This window comes from Salvelinus alpinus, chromosome 2 (genome assembly GCF_045679555.1).
Source record: "Salvelinus alpinus chromosome 2, SLU_Salpinus.1, whole genome shotgun sequence".
Taxonomy (NCBI): Eukaryota; Metazoa; Chordata; class Actinopteri; order Salmoniformes; family Salmonidae; genus Salvelinus; species Salvelinus alpinus.
The window spans coordinates 111480956-111498380 of NC_092087.1; the positions used below are offsets into that span (position 1 = coordinate 111480956).

The 17425-nt window shown below is 41.2% G+C and overlaps 1 protein-coding gene and 1 long non-coding RNA gene across 3 annotated transcripts in view; one reads left to right on the top strand and one right to left on the bottom strand.

Moving 5' to 3' along the window:
• The first annotated feature begins 4928 nt into the window (after window positions 1-4928).
• LOC139549388 (zinc finger protein 180-like) overlaps window positions 4929-17425 on the top strand; it is a 175557-nt gene continuing 163060 nt past the window's right edge. Inside the window, exons 1-2 of one of the 2 annotated variants that reach the window (XM_071359854.1) lie at window positions 4929-5481; window positions 8081-10011. In XM_071359854.1, the coding sequence (XP_071215955.1) occupies window positions 5154-5481; window positions 8081-8796 (1044 nt within the window). In that variant the 5' untranslated portion in view covers window positions 4929-5153 and the 3' untranslated portion in view covers window positions 8797-10011. Of the gene's footprint in view, window positions 5482-8080; window positions 10012-17425 lie in introns of those variants that run through there. The other variant, XM_071359861.1, reaches the window with a different exon arrangement.
• LOC139550609 (uncharacterized) lies at window positions 12085-14557 on the bottom strand. The gene is made up of 3 exons (XR_011670091.1): window positions 14117-14557; window positions 13634-13829; window positions 12085-12710 (listed from the first exon to the last, which is right to left on the bottom strand). It is a non-coding gene; the product is annotated as an uncharacterized lncRNA (long non-coding RNA).

Genomic DNA, 17425 nt, shown 5'->3' on the forward strand with positions numbered 1-17425 from the left:
GGCTGGCTAAGATAACTGAATATAGCTAATGTTAGCTGGCTGGCTAAGATAACTGCATATAGCTAATGTTAGCTGGCTGGTTAAGATAACTGCATATAGCTAATGTTAGCTGGCTGGCTAAGATAACTGCATATAGCTAACATTCTTTGATATTTGGTTAGATGGCGTTCTGTATTTCCAAAACGTTGGTTTACTTTAATCACTCAAGTCATGAGTGCAAATTATTGGTTTAATTTAAAGTTATACATTTTAAGTTATTTCTGTTGTAGTATACAGTGATCCCTCGCCACTTCGCGGTTCACTTATCGCGGATTCGCTATTTCGCGGATTTTCATAATGCATTTTTTATTTTTTTTTGGTGCATTGTGCTCTGCATTCTGATTCGCTAAAAACTCACTCCCGCTTCTTGTATCAAAACATGCTACGAATTGTGCTATCATTTTGTCGTCTCGTGCAGTTATGTGTACGTACATAAAACAGCTTGGCAAATTTACATTAAGTTGGCCAGGAAGGAAGGAAGGACTAACGCTTGGTCGCTTAGCAACCATGGTGCGAATGGCCACTGAACTTAAGCGAGTAGCTGAGGAATGGGACCCTTTGATGAGCCGTTCATTACAGTTCTCCAACGTAATCGATGGTGGCATGTCGGTGTACAAGGATCTTTTTGCAAAGAAGAAAAAAGAGCGACAACAGCTGCCTATCACTATGCTCTTCTCCCGAACAAACACACCTGCACCGCGGGCTTCAGAAGAAGAGAACACTGCAGAGCGCAGTCAGGATGCAGCGGCCCAGTCTGAAGAGCAGTGAAACGGCCTACACGTGAGTCACTGTATTTGTATACATGTAATAGTTGCTAATTGTAAAAAAAAAAGAAGTTTTCTATTTCGCGGATTTCACTTATCGCGGGTCATTTTCGGAACGTAACCCCCGCGATAAACGAGGGATTACTGTACATCATAGGGAATAGGCTGGTCCTCCATATTACTTCACACCTGACTTTGGCATTCTTCTAAATTCTGATTGGTTTAATGTAATAACTCCAAAAATAGAACTGTGAGGTGTTATTTTGCATTGGAAATGTTTTGATATTTTATTTGATATTTTATAAACAATAAAAAACATACACATACAAACAACATCATAGAAACATTAACTACATCACACCTGCCCAGACCCACTAGAACACACCTCCATCTCCATTAACTACATCACACCTGTCCAGACCCACTAGAACACACCTCCATCTCCATTAACTACATCACACCTGCCCAGACCCACTAGAACACACCTCCATCTCCATTAACTACATCACACCTGCCCAGACCCACTAGAACACACCTCCATCTCCATTAACTACATCACACCTGCCCAGACCCACTAGAACACACCTCCATCTCCATTAACTACATCACACCTGCTCAGACCCACTAGAACACACCTCCATCTCCATTAACTACATCACACCTGCCCAGACCCACTAGAACACACCTCCATCTCCATTAACTCCATCACACCTGCCCAGACACACTACAACACACCTCCATCTCCATTAACTCCATCACACCTGCCCAGACCCACTAGAACACACCTCCATCTCCATTAACTACATCACACCTGCCCAGACCCACTAGAACACACCTCCATCTCCATTAACTACATCACACCTGCCCAGACCCACTAGAACACACCTCCATCTCCATTAACTACATCACACCTGCCCAGACCCACTACAACACACCTCCATCTCCATGAACTACATCACACCTGCCCAGACCCACTAGAACACACCTCCATCTCCATTAACTACATCACACCTGCCCAGACCCACTACAACACACCTCCATCTCCATTAACTACATCACACCTGCCCAGACCCACTACAACACACCTCCATCTCCATTAACTTCATCACACCTGTCCAGACCCACTAGAACACACCTCCATCTCCATTAACTACATCACACCTGACCCACTAGAACACACCCCCATCTCCATTAACTACATCACAACTGCCCAGACCCACTAGAACACACCTCCATCTCCATTAACTACATCACACCTGCCCAGACCCACTAGAACACAGCCAGCGCATTCATCAGCACCATTTTATTTCTCTGTCGCTTTCAACTTTTAGATAATAAAGCATTTGACCTTTCTATTGAATTAACAACAGAGGATTGGTGGATTTCCAGGTTTAATTAAGTATAATTTTTAAGATGATTTATGAGCAAAGTATCGTCCAACTCTAGGGTATCTCACTGCACCCTCAAATGCCATGTTTTGAAATATACAGACAGACAGATTAAAAGTAATTTTACATTGTATAACTGTACTTCTGACAGCCAACTTTCTAACTCTGCCCATAACTTTATGACATCATAACATTCCCAGAAGGATTATTGAGTCATTGTTAGTTTTACACTGAAGACATGACTCTGCCGTTGTGCTGTAGAATTTGTGAATTTTGTCTCTTGTATAATAAGGGACTATCATTTGTCCCAACATCACAGGCCACAGACGTTGATGCAGTTAAAGACTTCCAAAAGTGTTTCCGCAGTTTAAGATCAACTGAGTTTTTTTAATGGTGTTTCTCCCTGTGCACCTGCCAATGTGAATCCTTTGAACGAGACAAGTTACCAGACAGGACATATTGCTAATGTTCTTCCCATTAATAACCTGAAAGACAATTAACTTGTGGGCGGTGGTGGTGATGACGTCCTATTGGATGACGTCGTCCATCGGGATTCCCCAAAAAAGAAGACGCTCTGGATTGATCACTGGAGTCAGATGTGAAGGAGGAGGTTGATCATCAGGAGTCAGATGTGAAGGAGGAGGTTGATCATCAGGAGTCAGATGTGAAGGAGGAGGTTGATCATCAGGAGTCAGAGGTGGAGGAGGAGGTTGATGATCAGGAGTCAGATGTGAAGGAGGAGGTTGATCATCAGGAGTCAGATGTGAAGGAGGAGGTTGATCATCAGGAGTCAGATGTGAAGGAGGAGGTTGATCATCAGGAGTCAGATGTGAAGGAGGAGGTTGATCACTGGAGTCAGATGTGAAGGAGGAGGTTGATCATCAGGAGTCAGATGTGAAGGAGGAGGTGGATCATCAGGAGTCAGATGTGAAAGAGGAGGTTGATCATCAGGAGTCAGATGTGAAGGAGGAGGTTGATCACTGGAGTCAGATGTGAAGGAGGAGGTTGATCATCAGGAGTCAGATGTGAAGGAGGAGGTTGATCATCAGGAGTCAGATGTGAAAGAGGAGGTTGATCATCAGGAGTCAGATGTGAAGGAGGAAGTTGATCATCAGGAGTCAGATGTGAAGGAGGAGGTTGATCATCAGTGAACCTCTAGGATTGTGGCTGGGCTGGTGTTTCCACTTCCAGCTTGGTCATATATTTTGAAACATTGAATGTTGATACTGTGAAACTATGTTAAATATTTGTACCTCCTGTTTCATGAAGTGGTGTCACTAAGTACTGCCCCTATATATACAATGCATTCGGAAAGCATTCAGACCCCTTCACTTTTTCCACATTTTGTTATGTTACAGACTTATTCTAAAATGGATTACATAATTTTTTCCCTCATCAATCTACACACAATACCCAATAATGACATCACAATACCCCATAAGACATCACATTGCCCCATAATGACATCACAATACCCCATAATGACAAAGCAAAAACAGGTAAACAAATTTAAAAAATTGATTTTCTTTAAAAAACAAGGACATTTCTAAGTGACCCCAAACTTTTGAATGGTAGTGTACATCTACATGATGTATTATTACACCATGTTGGAGCAGTATAGACCTAGTCTGTTCATTATATACATCTACATGATGTATTGTTACACCATGTAGGAGCAGTATAGACCTAGTCTGTTCATTATTTACATCTACATGATGTATTGTTACACCATGTAGGAGCAGTATAGAACTAGTCTGTTCATTATATACATCTACATGATGTATTGTTACACCATGTAGGAGCAGTATAGACCTAGTCTGTTCATTATATACATCTACATGATGTATTGTTACACCATGTAGGAGCAGTATAGACCTAGTCTGTTCATTATATACATCTGCATGATGTATTGTTACACCATGTAGGAGCAGTATAGACCTAGTCTGTTCATTATATACATCTACATGATGTATTGTTACACCATGTAGGAGCAGTATAGACCTAGTCTGTTCATTATATACATCTACATGATGTATTGTTACACCATGTAGGAGCAGTATAGACCTAGTCTGTTCATTATATACATCTACTTGATGTATTGTTACACCATGTAGGAGCAGTATGGACCTAGTCTGTTCATTATATACATCTACATGATGTATTGTTACACCATGTAGGAGCAGTATAGACCTAGTCTGTTCATTATATACATCTACATGATGTATTGTTACACCATGTAGGAGCAGTATAGACCTAGTCTTTTCATTATATACATCTACATGATGTATTGTTACACCATGTAGGAGCAGTATAGACCTAGTCTGTTCATTATATACATCTACATGATGTATTGTTACACCATGTCGGAGCAGTATAGACCTAGTCTGTTCATTATATACATCTATATGATGTATTGTTACACCATGTAGGAGCAGTATAGACCTACAGTAGCTAGCTGCTAATTTAGATGTAATATAACGTAATGAAACTGCCTTAAATGTGCTGTAGTAAACATTTTTTTCCCTCACTAATCAATCAACACATTCCTGTCTTTGTATGTCTCAATATAATAGTATTATTTAACAAAATCCATTTAAAATAATCTTTGTCTGAAAATAAAATATGATCCTCAACTGCGTTTCCCCTCCAGTCAGCAGACGGCGATGTGCGTCTTTCAGGCGACGCTGTCAGCGTGACGTATTATCTAGTGGACGGTTCTTCATAAACAGCCCGTTAACCACCTCGGTAGCTTGCTAGCCAACATAGCCGAAAGATTCAAGCTATTTAGACGCTTTCGGTGTATATTAGCTACTGTGTTTTAGACACACTTATGTCGTATCTACTTGTTAACCTATTTAATTGAATATTACGTTATTTTGTATTAGTCAGCTATAGTAGCTGGCTGGTTAAGTTAGCACTAGCCTAGTCGCTAATGATAGCTAGCTAGCTAACATCCCTGAACATGAGCTCGCTAAACTACTCCCCTCTTGTTAAAGAAGAGGAGGTCTGCTGGACGGAGAAAGAAGCCCTGGGGCTGAACATTGTCGTGAAAGAGGAGAAGGAAGAAGAGGATGTCACAGTAAAACAAGAAGTAGAGGGTGTTACAGTGAAAGAAGAAGAGAAAGACGCGTTCAGAGTTTATGGAGTGAAAGAGGAGGATGATTTTTCTGTGAAAGAAAAGGAGGAAGATGAAGTTTTTGGAGTGGAGGATGAAGAGGGGGAGATTACTGTCACATTAGAGGAGGATGAAGAAGAGAGGGCTGGAGATCTGATTAACACCAGTAAATACAGTGAGTACTATCTTAATTAAACAGGGACATTGATCTGATTAACACCAGTAAATACAGTGAGTACTATCTTATAAAACAGGGCCATTGATCTGATTAATACCAGTAAATACAGTGAGTACTATCTTATAAAACAGGGGCATTGATCTGATTAACACCAGTAAATACAGTGAGTACTATCTGAATTAAACAGGGACATTGACCTGATTAACACCAGTAAATACAGTGAGTACTATCTTATTAAACAGGGGCATTGATCTGATTAACACCAGTAAATACAGTGAGTACTATCTTATAAAACAGGGCCATTGATCTGATTAACACCAGTAAATACAGTGAGTACTATCTTATAAAACAGGGGCATTGATCTGATTAACACCAGTAAATACAGTGAGTACTATCTGAATTAAACAGGGACATTGACCTGATTAACACCAGTAAATACAGTGAGTACTATCTTATAAAACAGGGGCATTGATCTGATTAACACCAGTAAATACAGTGAGTACTATCTGAATTAAACAGGGACACAAACTCTGCTGTTGTTGAAGTAATGTGTGATTTTTTGAAGTGGCATTCTACACTTGAATATGTTTTTCTGTACTGTATGAATTGTTCATGACGTCCTCCAGTGATTTTTAAAAAACTTTTCCTGTTGAAAAGTGATATATAAATACAGTAAAGTACAAACACACTAATGGGAAACAAATAAATGTTTTGAGCAAAATAGTGTTTTTTTAGACAACTGCAAACCAGAAGGAGTGAGTGATGTCATAGTAAGGCCTTCAAGGAGTTGGCTTGATGGGAAGTTGTGATGTCAACCAATAGGAGACAGATCTTCATGTGAATATTAATTATTCTTTTTAAAATCCTTCCTGTTCTGCCAAGTTGGTTGTTGATCATTGCTAGAAAGCCAATTTCAAGTCTTTCCATAGATTTTAAAGACGATTTAAGTCCAAACTGTAACTAGGCCACTCAGGATCATTCAATGTCATCTTGGTAAGCTCCTCCAGTGTAGATTTGGCCTTGTGGTTTAGGTTATTGTCCTGTTAGTACAGTTTTTTTGTATTCAGATCTCTGAAAATGCACTCTACCTACGTAACATTTTGTGGCTCCTTATGTTACGCTGGGAAAACAGTTTTCATGGGCACAGAAATCCTAAATAATTTCAGAGTGTGCTAAATCCAATGGTTCTAACCGAGAGTCACCTTAACTTTATTGACAACACCCAAATGGATACTGTCATTAATGTGGTTCTTCAATAATTACACATAATTCTTAATACTGTAGCTGTTTAGTTAGTCACATGTTCAACTATCATCAGCTGATCCAGGAAATCATTTTCTGAATGACAGTCACATGATAAATATCACAACATGCAACAACAACCAAAGTGCTTCTTCATTCATTACTCTGGTAAAGACAGTTATGCTGTGCTCCATGTTGGATCCAACATCCCTAACAAATTGATGTTTATAATGTTATAATGTTATTGTCTGCTTGATTTATAATAGGGTCTGATTGATTTACAGTAGGGTCCCGTTAGTCTGTTTGGACACGGAGATACTTAGCTCATAATGTGTAGAGAACTGTTCCTTGATGGATAGGCTATTGTACAACACACAGAGATATTTTCCTTTATTCAGGACATTTAGAATGACAACACATTACAGAGTAGCCTAGTGTATTATAGTCCTAGGTCTATGTTGTTGTTAGGTGGAGTTATGGGTCCTACAGTAGGTCTATGTTGTTAGGTGAAGTTTTGGGTCCTACAGTAGGTCTATGTTATTGTTAGGTGAAGTTATGGGTCCTACAGTAGGTCTATGTTATTGTTAGGTGAAGTTATGGGTCCTACAGTAGGTCTATGTTGTTGTTAGGTGAAGTTATGGGCCAATTTGTGAAACACTTAATGTACAAACCCTCAGTTTCAGGCTGATGGCAAAGCTAGCTAAAGAGCATTTTACTGGTTGAAGTGTTTTATAAGTATAAAGCAGTTGATTTGCGACAATAACACAAACATTTTAAGCAGGGGATTCAAGCGAGCCTTACAATTATAATCCAAAAGTAATGTGAAATGCACTCATAAACAACCTGTAAATGGAGGCTATTTTTGCTGTCAGCCTATGAGAACTCCCCTGAGTTTTCCCCCATGGTGGTGAATTAGTAAATAGACACAGAGCTTAATGTGAGTTTCCTTGAGTAGCACTCCTGATCTTGCGCTGTAATATTCAGAATACATTGGGGAAAACTAAAATCTTTGCTCACCATTTTTGTTCCAGGCAGATATACTACATCCATAACTAGTGGTTTCCTCATTAGCAGATATACTACATCCATAACTAGTGGTTTCCTCATTAGCAGGGAAGTGTTTCTGCAATTAAATTGTGTGTGCATCGCCCTCGTGCCGCAATTTTAGCAAACACATAAAGGGGCCATTTTTGGAGATCAAAGCTTGTCTGGCACACTGCTTAGGTTTGACTGTCTTAAGACAATTGTAAAATAATTTAACAGACCTCTGGGCATCACCTTTTACCTCAAATACACAGTGGATTTCTGCTTTTGCAGGCCTTTAACCATCTGTCTGAACTTGTTGTTCACACAGGAGAGAGATGTGACTATCGTGGATCCTCTGGGGAGCCTCGACAACATCATGGGGCAGGGAAAAGTCTCTCCAGATCAGAACTCCTCAAGAAACACCAGCAGAGGCCCACAGGGAGGAAATCTATTTGCTGCTCTGACTGTGGGACACGTTGCAAATCTTCATCAGAACTTAAAATACACCAGAGAACACACACAGGAGAGAAACCTTATAGCTGTGATCAATGTGGGAGGAGTTTTACTCAGTCAGGCTCCCTGAAATCACACCATAGAACACACACAGGAGAGAAATCTTATAGCTGTGATCAATGTGGGAAGAGTTTTACTACATCTAGCAATCTGACTGCACACCAGAGAACACACACAGGAGAGAAACCATATAGCTGTGATCAATGTGGGAAGAGTTTTGCTAAATCTAGCCATCTGACTACACACCAGAGAACACACACAGGAGAGAAACCTTATAGCTGTGATCAATGTGGGAAGAGTTTTACTACTTCTGGCTATCTAACTATACACCAAAGAACACACACAGGAGAGAAACCTTATAGCTGTGATCAATGTAGGAAGAGTTTTTCTTCTTCTAGCTATCTAACTATACACCATAGAACACACACAGGAGAGAAACCATATAGCTGTGATCAATGTGGGAAGAGTTTTACTCAGCCAAACAGCCGGAATATACACAAGCGGACACACACAGGGGAAGAGATACTCTGATAAAAGATCTCTGATTAAACATAAAGTTGTTTCATGATATCAATGAAATAATGTCACAATGTAGAATGTTTTAACATTGTAGTAGGAGTATTTTAATGATGTCACAATGTAGAAGCCTAAACATTTGTCCCTGTTACACTTCCCACGTTGGTGACCCACTTGAATCAAAATGCAACACTTCAAAATGTAGCGATCTGTTTTCTACAAATTGTTCTCTAACCAGGGATGTACAGGTTACCCCCAGATTCCGTGTGGTTTTTGAGCTGTTAGTTTTAACAGGACGTGCAATCTCATCTCCCTCCTCTCGCACAAATTATTTTAGCATGATATTGGTGAGTTATGACAAATAAGTGTTGTGTTCCTTTGTTTAGTGACCCCTACATTTAAATGCATCACTCCAAAATGTAGCTGACTGTCTTCTGCAGGTTGTCCTCTAACCAGTGAGGTAAAATATATCTCCCATTTCCATGTGTTTTTTTAGTTGTGTTAGTTTCCATATCACATACAACCTAATTTCCCCCCTAATCGATATCAGTAGTTTATTGCTACTTGTCAAAACAACAGCGTTTTTGGTGCAGGACAACTTGGTTTCTGATTGTCTCAAGGTTGGCAGTCAAAAAGTTTTGTGTTTTGCGTTTAGCCAGTGAGTTGCCATGGATCTTATTTTGACTGCATGTTTTTCTGTTTTTGGAGATGAGTTTTGTTTGGGCTCGTTCCAAGTGGACGACAGTTCTAGAAGCTAGTGGACGTGAATGTTTCTGTTCTATATGGTACCAGGGAGAGATGACCTCAGGGCCAGACCCTGGTCTCTACACACAGAGTACTGTTTCTGTTCTACATGGTACCAGGGAGAGATGACCTCAGGGCCAGACCCTGGTCTCTACACAAAGAGTACTGTTTTTACAGCAGATACTGTCTGCTGAGAATTATAACTATCTTTGATTCAAATCTAAACCTTGTGACCCGTTCTGTACATCTATTATCGGTCATGTAGGTTGAAAGGAGAGTATCTTGGCTATAAAAGACCTTTGTACTTTTGTCCTGTGGGTCGACCAGCCATCATTATCATAGAGCCTTCAATTGATTCACTTTATATGTGTACGTTGTATTGACCTGCTCCCTTATTTAGAAGTGAATACAGATTTAGTTAAAGAATAACTCTGACTTGTGTGATAAGTTTCTCTCCTCATTTGATATTAAAGAAGTTAACCACCACATTTGGCAATGGGGATGTTAATCTTCACTTGGTGACCTGGCTCCTGACGACCTGGGTAAATGACCTGGCTCCTGACGACCTGGGTAACTGACCTGGCTCCTGATGACCTGGGTAACTGACCTGGCTCCTGACGACCAGGGTAAATGACCTGGCTCCTGACGACCTGGGTAAATGACCTGGCTCCTGACGACCTGGGTAACTGACCTGGCTCCTGATGACCTGGGTAACTGACCTGGCTCCTGACGACCAGGGTAAATGACCTGGCTCCTGATGACCTGGGTAAATGACCTGGGTAACTGACCTGGCTCCTGACGACCTGGGTAAATGACCTGGGTAAATGACCTGGCTCCTGACGACCTGGGTAAATGACCTGGCTCCTGACGACCTGGGTAAATGACCTGGCTCCTGACGACCTGGGTAAATGACCTGGCTCCTGACGACCTGGGTAACTGACCTGGCTCCTGATGACCTGGGTAACTGACCTGGCTCCTGACGACCAGGGTAAATGACCTGGCTCCTGATGACCTGGGTAAATGACCTGGGTAACTGACCTGGCTCCTGACGACCTGGGTAAATGACCTGGGTAAATGACCTGGCTCCTGACGACCTGGGTAAATGACCTGGCTCCTGACGACCTGGGTAAATGACCTGGCTCCTGACGACCTGGGTAAATGACCTGGCTCCTGACGACCTGGGTAAATGACCTGGCTCCTGACGACCTGGGTAAATGACCTAGCTCCTGACGACCTGGGTAAATGACCTGGCTCCTGACGACCTGGGTAAATGACCTAGCTCCTGACGACCTGGGTAAATGACCTAGCTCCTGACGACCTAGGTAAATGACCTGGCTCCTGACGACCTGGGTAAATGACCTGGGTAAATGACCTGGCTCCTGACGACCTGGGTAAATGACCTGGCTCCTGACGACCTGGGTAAATGGTACACGAGGGATCCCTCAAACTTGGGATCTCAGGGAGACCAAACTTCGGCAACAGAGCAGATGGACCCACCTTTGATCTGAGAGGCAGCGAGCCGAGTGGATACCACATCTCAAACGTAGTGGAGTTTTTAGAAAAGCCTCGTAGGCTTTGAGTGTGTATTCCTGTGTGAGGGGGGCACCTTGGAGGTGTAAACAGGGCCCAGGCAGCTATGTGAACTGGATGAAAACTAGAATCTGTGTTTACTAGTTAAGACCATGTATGATATACTGTAAGGTGCACCTGTAATTATTCCCAGTATGAGAGGAGTTGCTAGATTTATACAGCCAGTAGACACTATGTTTATATTGTAGAAGCATTGTAGTTGATTATGTGAAATGAAAGTTGTTTTCTGTCAGTGGTGAGCAAACTTGTCCAACAAAAACATAGGATATATTTGTTTTCTTAAGGGGGAAAGTGTTACAGGCTTTGGTTTTTCCATTTATGTTTTGAGGTTGGACTTTAGCACGTCTAGCTCGTTAGCACGTCTAGCTCGTTAGCACGTAGGACGCACTGATTGGTGTCACCTCGTTAGTCAAATCAAGTTTATTTTAAATAGCTCTTCGTACATCAGCTAATATCTCGAAGTGCTGTACAGAAACCCAGCCTAAAACCCCAAACAGCAAGCAATGCAGGTGTAGAAGCACGGTGGCTAGGAAAAACTCCCTAGAAATGCCAAAACCTAGGAAGAAACCTAGAGAGGAACCAGACTGAGGGGTGGCCAGTCCTCTTCTGGCTGTGCCGGGTGGAGATTATAACAGAACATGGCCAAGATGTTCAAATGTTCATAAATGACCAGCATGGTCAAATAATAATCAGGAGTAAATGTCAGTTGGCTTTTCATAGCCGATCATTAAGAGTATCTCTACCGCTCCTGCTGTCTCTAGAGAGTTGAAAACAGCAGGTCTGGGACAGGTAGTACGTCCGGTAGACAGGTCAGGGTTCCATAGCCGCAGGCAGAACAGAACAGTCAGTATGTGTTACACCTGTGCTGGCTTGTCCATCTCGTTAGTGGGAAGGTGTTTCACCTGAGCTGGTCCAGGTTCTATTTAAGAGTGTCTGGCCCAGTGCTCCTGTTGTCTTGATAGATGTGGAGAGTCAACACCTTTAGTTGCTCCACCTTTTTGGTTTGCTTCCTGTCTGTAAGTTTGTTGTGAGTTTTTCTTTTGTTTGCCTCTTGGGCAGATTTAGTGGGTCTCATGGTGGTTGTCTTTTAGGTCCCAGTTGTTGTTACTAGTCAATTTTCAGTGGACACCCCCATAGTGTCTTTCAGAGCCCCTCCTAAAAAAACAAGTTATATTTTGGGTTGGATATTGCATCCAATTAATATTTTAAACAATGACATTTCTTTACAATGCTCGTTTAGTCTTTCAGTTTTTCTTCTGTTTTTTTCTCTTAAGTTTGTACTAAATATCTCTTTATTTTCGTTGTTTTTTCCTGTGAAGCCGTTGTGTTGCATCCATGTCTGAAATGTGCTGTATAAATTAAGCTTGATTTGATTTGAACATATTGCAAAACAAATTAACCCAATGACTGACCAATCAACAGACTCTTGGTCCATCTTGGTATGAAAATCAGTCTCAATCCCACTTTTCAAGCCTGCTGAAGGCGTGGTGGAGTGGTAAACACCACCCCCGGCTCTACCAGGGGCTTGAGGTGGTCTCCCACAGCTCTGCTTATATCATGTTCTGTGGCCTTGCCGTTCCATTTCTTGACTGCCCCTGCAACACAGAAACACATTTAGTCATATTATATAAAACACAGTAAATGATATGGAGCATCTATGGCTTCAGTTACACCTGGTACCTAAATGTGACATCTGATCACTCCAAGCTGCATTAGGTTCAGATCTACCAGGATGGACCTTTGACATAGTCTGGACGCAGTCAGGCCACCGAATATGCATAAGCAATGTCAAAAGATGAGTGAGGAAAAGTACATTTTACACAAGTGACCTTCATAATAATTTAAATGTTATTTGTCACATATGTATGTTATTGCGGGTGTAGTTAAATGCTTGTGTTTCTAGCTCCCACAGTGCAGTAATATCTAACCAAATGCTTGTGTTCCTAGCTCCAACAGTGCAGTAATATCTAACCAAATGCTTGTGTTTCTAGCTCCAACAGTGCAGTAATACCTAACTAAATGCTTGTGTTCCTAGCTCCAACAGTGCAGTAATATCTAACTAAATGCTTGTGTTCCTAGCTCCAACAGTGCAGTAATATCTAACTAAATGCTTGTGTTTCTAACTCCAACAGTGCAGTAATATCTACCAATGTCACCACAAATACCTAATACACACAAATCTAAGTAATGGAATAAGAATAAATCAAATCAAATGTGTTTATATTTATATAGCCCTTCTTACATCAGCTGATATCTCAAAGTCCTGTATAGAAACCCAGACTAAAACCCAAACAGCAAGCAATGCAGGTGTAGAAGCACGGTGGCTTGGAAAAACTCCCTAGAAAGGCCAAAACTAGAAAGAAACCTAGAGAGGAACCAGGCTATGAGGGGTGGCCAGTCCTCTTCTGGCTGTGCCGGGTGGAGATTATAACAGAACATGACCAAGATGTTCATAAATGACCAGCATGGTCAAATAATAATAATCACAGTAGTTGTTGAGGGTGCAACAGGTCAGCACCTCAGGAGTAAATGCTCCTGCTGTCTCTAGAGAGTTGAAAACCGCTGGTCTGGGACAGGTAGCATGTCCGGTGAACAGGTCAGGTTTCCGTAGCCGCAGGCAGAACAGTTGAAACTGGAGCAGCAGCACGGCCAAGGGACTGCAAGGAGTCATCATGCCAGGTAGTCCTGAGGCATGGTCGTGGGGCTCAGGTTCTCTGAGAGAGAGAAAGAAAGAGAGAATTAGAGAGAGCATACTTAAATTGACACAGGACACCGGATAAGACAGGAGAAATAGTCCAGATATAATAGACTGACCTTAGCCCCCCGACACAAACTACTGCAGCATAAATACTAGAGGCTGAGACAAGAGGGTTCAGGAGACACTGTGGCCCCATCCGATGATACCCCCAGACAGGGCCAAACAGGCAGGATATAACCCCACCCACTTTGCCAAAGCACAGCCCCCACACCACTAGAGGGATATCTTCAACCACCAACTTACCGTCCTGAGACAAGGCGCCAACCCAGACAGGAAGACCACGTCAGTGACTCAACCCACTCAAGTGACGCACCCCTCCTAGGGACGGCATGGAAGAGCACCAGTAAGCCAGTGACTCATATATATAAATATATGGACAAGCAATGTCAGAGCGGTATAGACAGATACAGTAGAATAGGATAGAATACAGTATATACATAAGAGATGAGTAATACATAGACTAAGATACAGTAGAATAGGATAGAATACAGTATATACATATGAGATGAGTAATACATAGACTAAGATACAGTAGAATAGGATAGAATACAGTATATACATATGAGATGAGTAATGCATAGACTAAGATACAGTAGAATAGGATAGAATACAGTATATACATATGAGATGAGTAATACATAGACTAAGATACAGTAGAATAGGATAGAATACAGTATATACATATGAGATGAGTAATGCCAGATATGTAAACATGCAGGAGATCCACGAAGGAAAGACAGTGATGGTGCTCAGTGACGTTGTTGTAAATGGAGGGTAAAATGGTAAAACGTTTGAGTTCATTCTGTCCATTATTACATCATTACATCAAGTGTTCCAATGGTAAAACGTTTGAGTTCATTCTGTCCATTATTACATCAAGTGTTCCAATGGTAAAACGTTTGAGTTCATTTTGTCCATTATTACATCATTACATCAAGTGTTCCAATGGTAAAACGTTTGAGTTCATTTTGTCCATTATTACATCATTACATCAAGTGTTCCAATGGTAAAACGTTTGAGTTCATTTTGTCCATTATTACATCATTACATCAAGTGTTCCAATGGTAAAACGTTTGAGTTCATTTTGTCCATTATTACATCATTACATCAAGTGTTCCAATGGTAAAACGTTTGAGTTCATTTTGTCCTGGTCACTTTGCCTGCTGTTTATTGCCACGTTGGGATGCAACCTTTGTTGTCATTTTTTTTAAAAATCATTTTACCCCCGTTTTTTCTCCCCAATAAGGATCTTGTCTCATCGCTGCAACTCCCCAATGTGGATCTTGTCTCATCGCTGCAACTCCCCAATGTGGATCTTGTCTCATCGCTGCAACTCCCCAATGTGGATCTTGTCTCATCGCTGCAACTCCCCAATGGGCTCAGGAGGCGAAGGTCGAGTCATGCGTCCTCTGAAACATGACCCGTCAAACCGCGCTTCTTAACACCCGCCCGCTTAACCCGGAAGCCAGCTGCACCAATGTGTAGGAGGAAACACCGGGCGACGCTTGGCCAATTGTGTGCCGCCCTATGGAACTCCCGATCACGGCAGGTTGTGGTACAGCCCGGGATCGAACCCGGGTTACGCTTCTAGTGACGCCTCTAGCACTGCCATGCAGTACCTTAGACCGCTGCACCACTCGGGTCTATAGTGACACCTCTAACACTGTGATCTAGTACCTTAGACTGCTGCACCACTCTGGTCTATAGTGACACCTCTAACACTGTGATCTAGTACCTTAGACCGCTGCACCACTCAGGTCTATAGTGACACCTCTAACACTGTGATCTAGTACCTTAGACCGCTGCACCACTCAGGTCTATAGTGACACCTCTAACACTGTGATCTAGTACCTTAGACCGCTGCACCACTCAGGTCTATAGTGACACCTCTAACACTGTGATCTAGTACCTTAGACTGCTGCACCACTCGGGTCTATAGTGACACCTCTAACACTGCGATACAGTACCTTAGATCGCTGTGCCACTCAGGCATAACCTTTTTTTAACCAATTCTGATGGTTGTTAAAAGTGGAATTTTGACATTATTACTTAACACTCCCAACACTCCCAACTATAATTCTCTTTGGCACCGTAGACATCTAGTGACCACTTGATTCCATGTGACATTATTACCGTTATATCAACACACTCAACACTCCCAACACCCCCATCTAGTGACCACTTGATTCCATGTGACCAAACATTTCTGAGGCTGAGTCTCAAATAGTCACCTGTCCATTTTAATAGCCGGGCAATAGCACACATAGCAAATACATTTTGGGTCTGAATTAAAGGAGCTACAATTATAGTTTAATTACATGTTTTAAATAAAATGTCCATAATATCTGCATTAATAGTGGAATGATCGTGTTTCACAATATTTCTAAACATAAAAATATATTCTCTGTCTTCTATTGTGTTGTTGACTGAATGTTTGTTCATGTGTAACTCTGTGTTGTTGTTTTTGTCGAACTGCTTTGCTTTATCTTGGCCAGGTTGCAGTTGTAAATGAGAACTTGTTCTCAACTGCCGACCTGGTTAAATAAAGGAGAAATAAATAACACATAATAATACATAATAATGTAGGAGCAGTATAGACCTAGTCTGTTCATTATATACATCTACATGATGTATTGTTACACCATGTAGGAGCAGTATAGACCTAGTCTGTTCATTATATACATCTACATGATGTATTGTTACACCATGTAGGAGCAGTATAGACCTAGTCTGTTCATTATGTACATCTACATGATGTATTGTTACACCATGTAGGAGCAGTATGGACCTAGTCTGTTCATTATATACATGATGTATTGTTACACCATGTAGGAGCAGTATAGACCTAGTCTGTTCATTATGTACATCTACATGATGTATTGTTACACCATGTAGGAGCAGTATGGACCTAGTCTGTTCATTATATACATGATGTATTGTTACACCATGTAGGAGCAGTATAGACCTAGTCTGTTCATTATATACATCTACATGATGTATTGTTACACCATGTAGGAGCAGTATAGACCTAGTCTGTTCATTATATACATCTATATGATGTATTGTTACACCATGTAGGAGCAGTATAGACCTAGTCTGTTCATTATATACATATACATGATGTATTGTTACACCATGTAGGAGCAGTATGGACCTAGTCTGTTCATTATATACATCTACATGATGTATTGTTACACCATGTAGGAGCAGTATAGACCTAGTCTGTTCATTATATACATCTACATGATGTATTGTTACACCATGTAGGAGCAGTATAGACCTAGTCTGTTCATTATATACATCTATATGATGTATTGTTACACCATGTAGGAGCAGTATAGACCTAGTCTGTTCATTATATACATCTATATGATGTATTGTTGCACCATGTTGGAGCAGTATAGACCTACAGTAGCTAGCTGCTAATTTAGATGTAGTATAACTTAATGAAACTGCCTTAAATGTGCTGTAGTAAACATTTTTTATTCTCACTAATCAATCAACACATTCCTGTCTTTGTATGTCTCAATATAATAGTATCATTTGATTAAA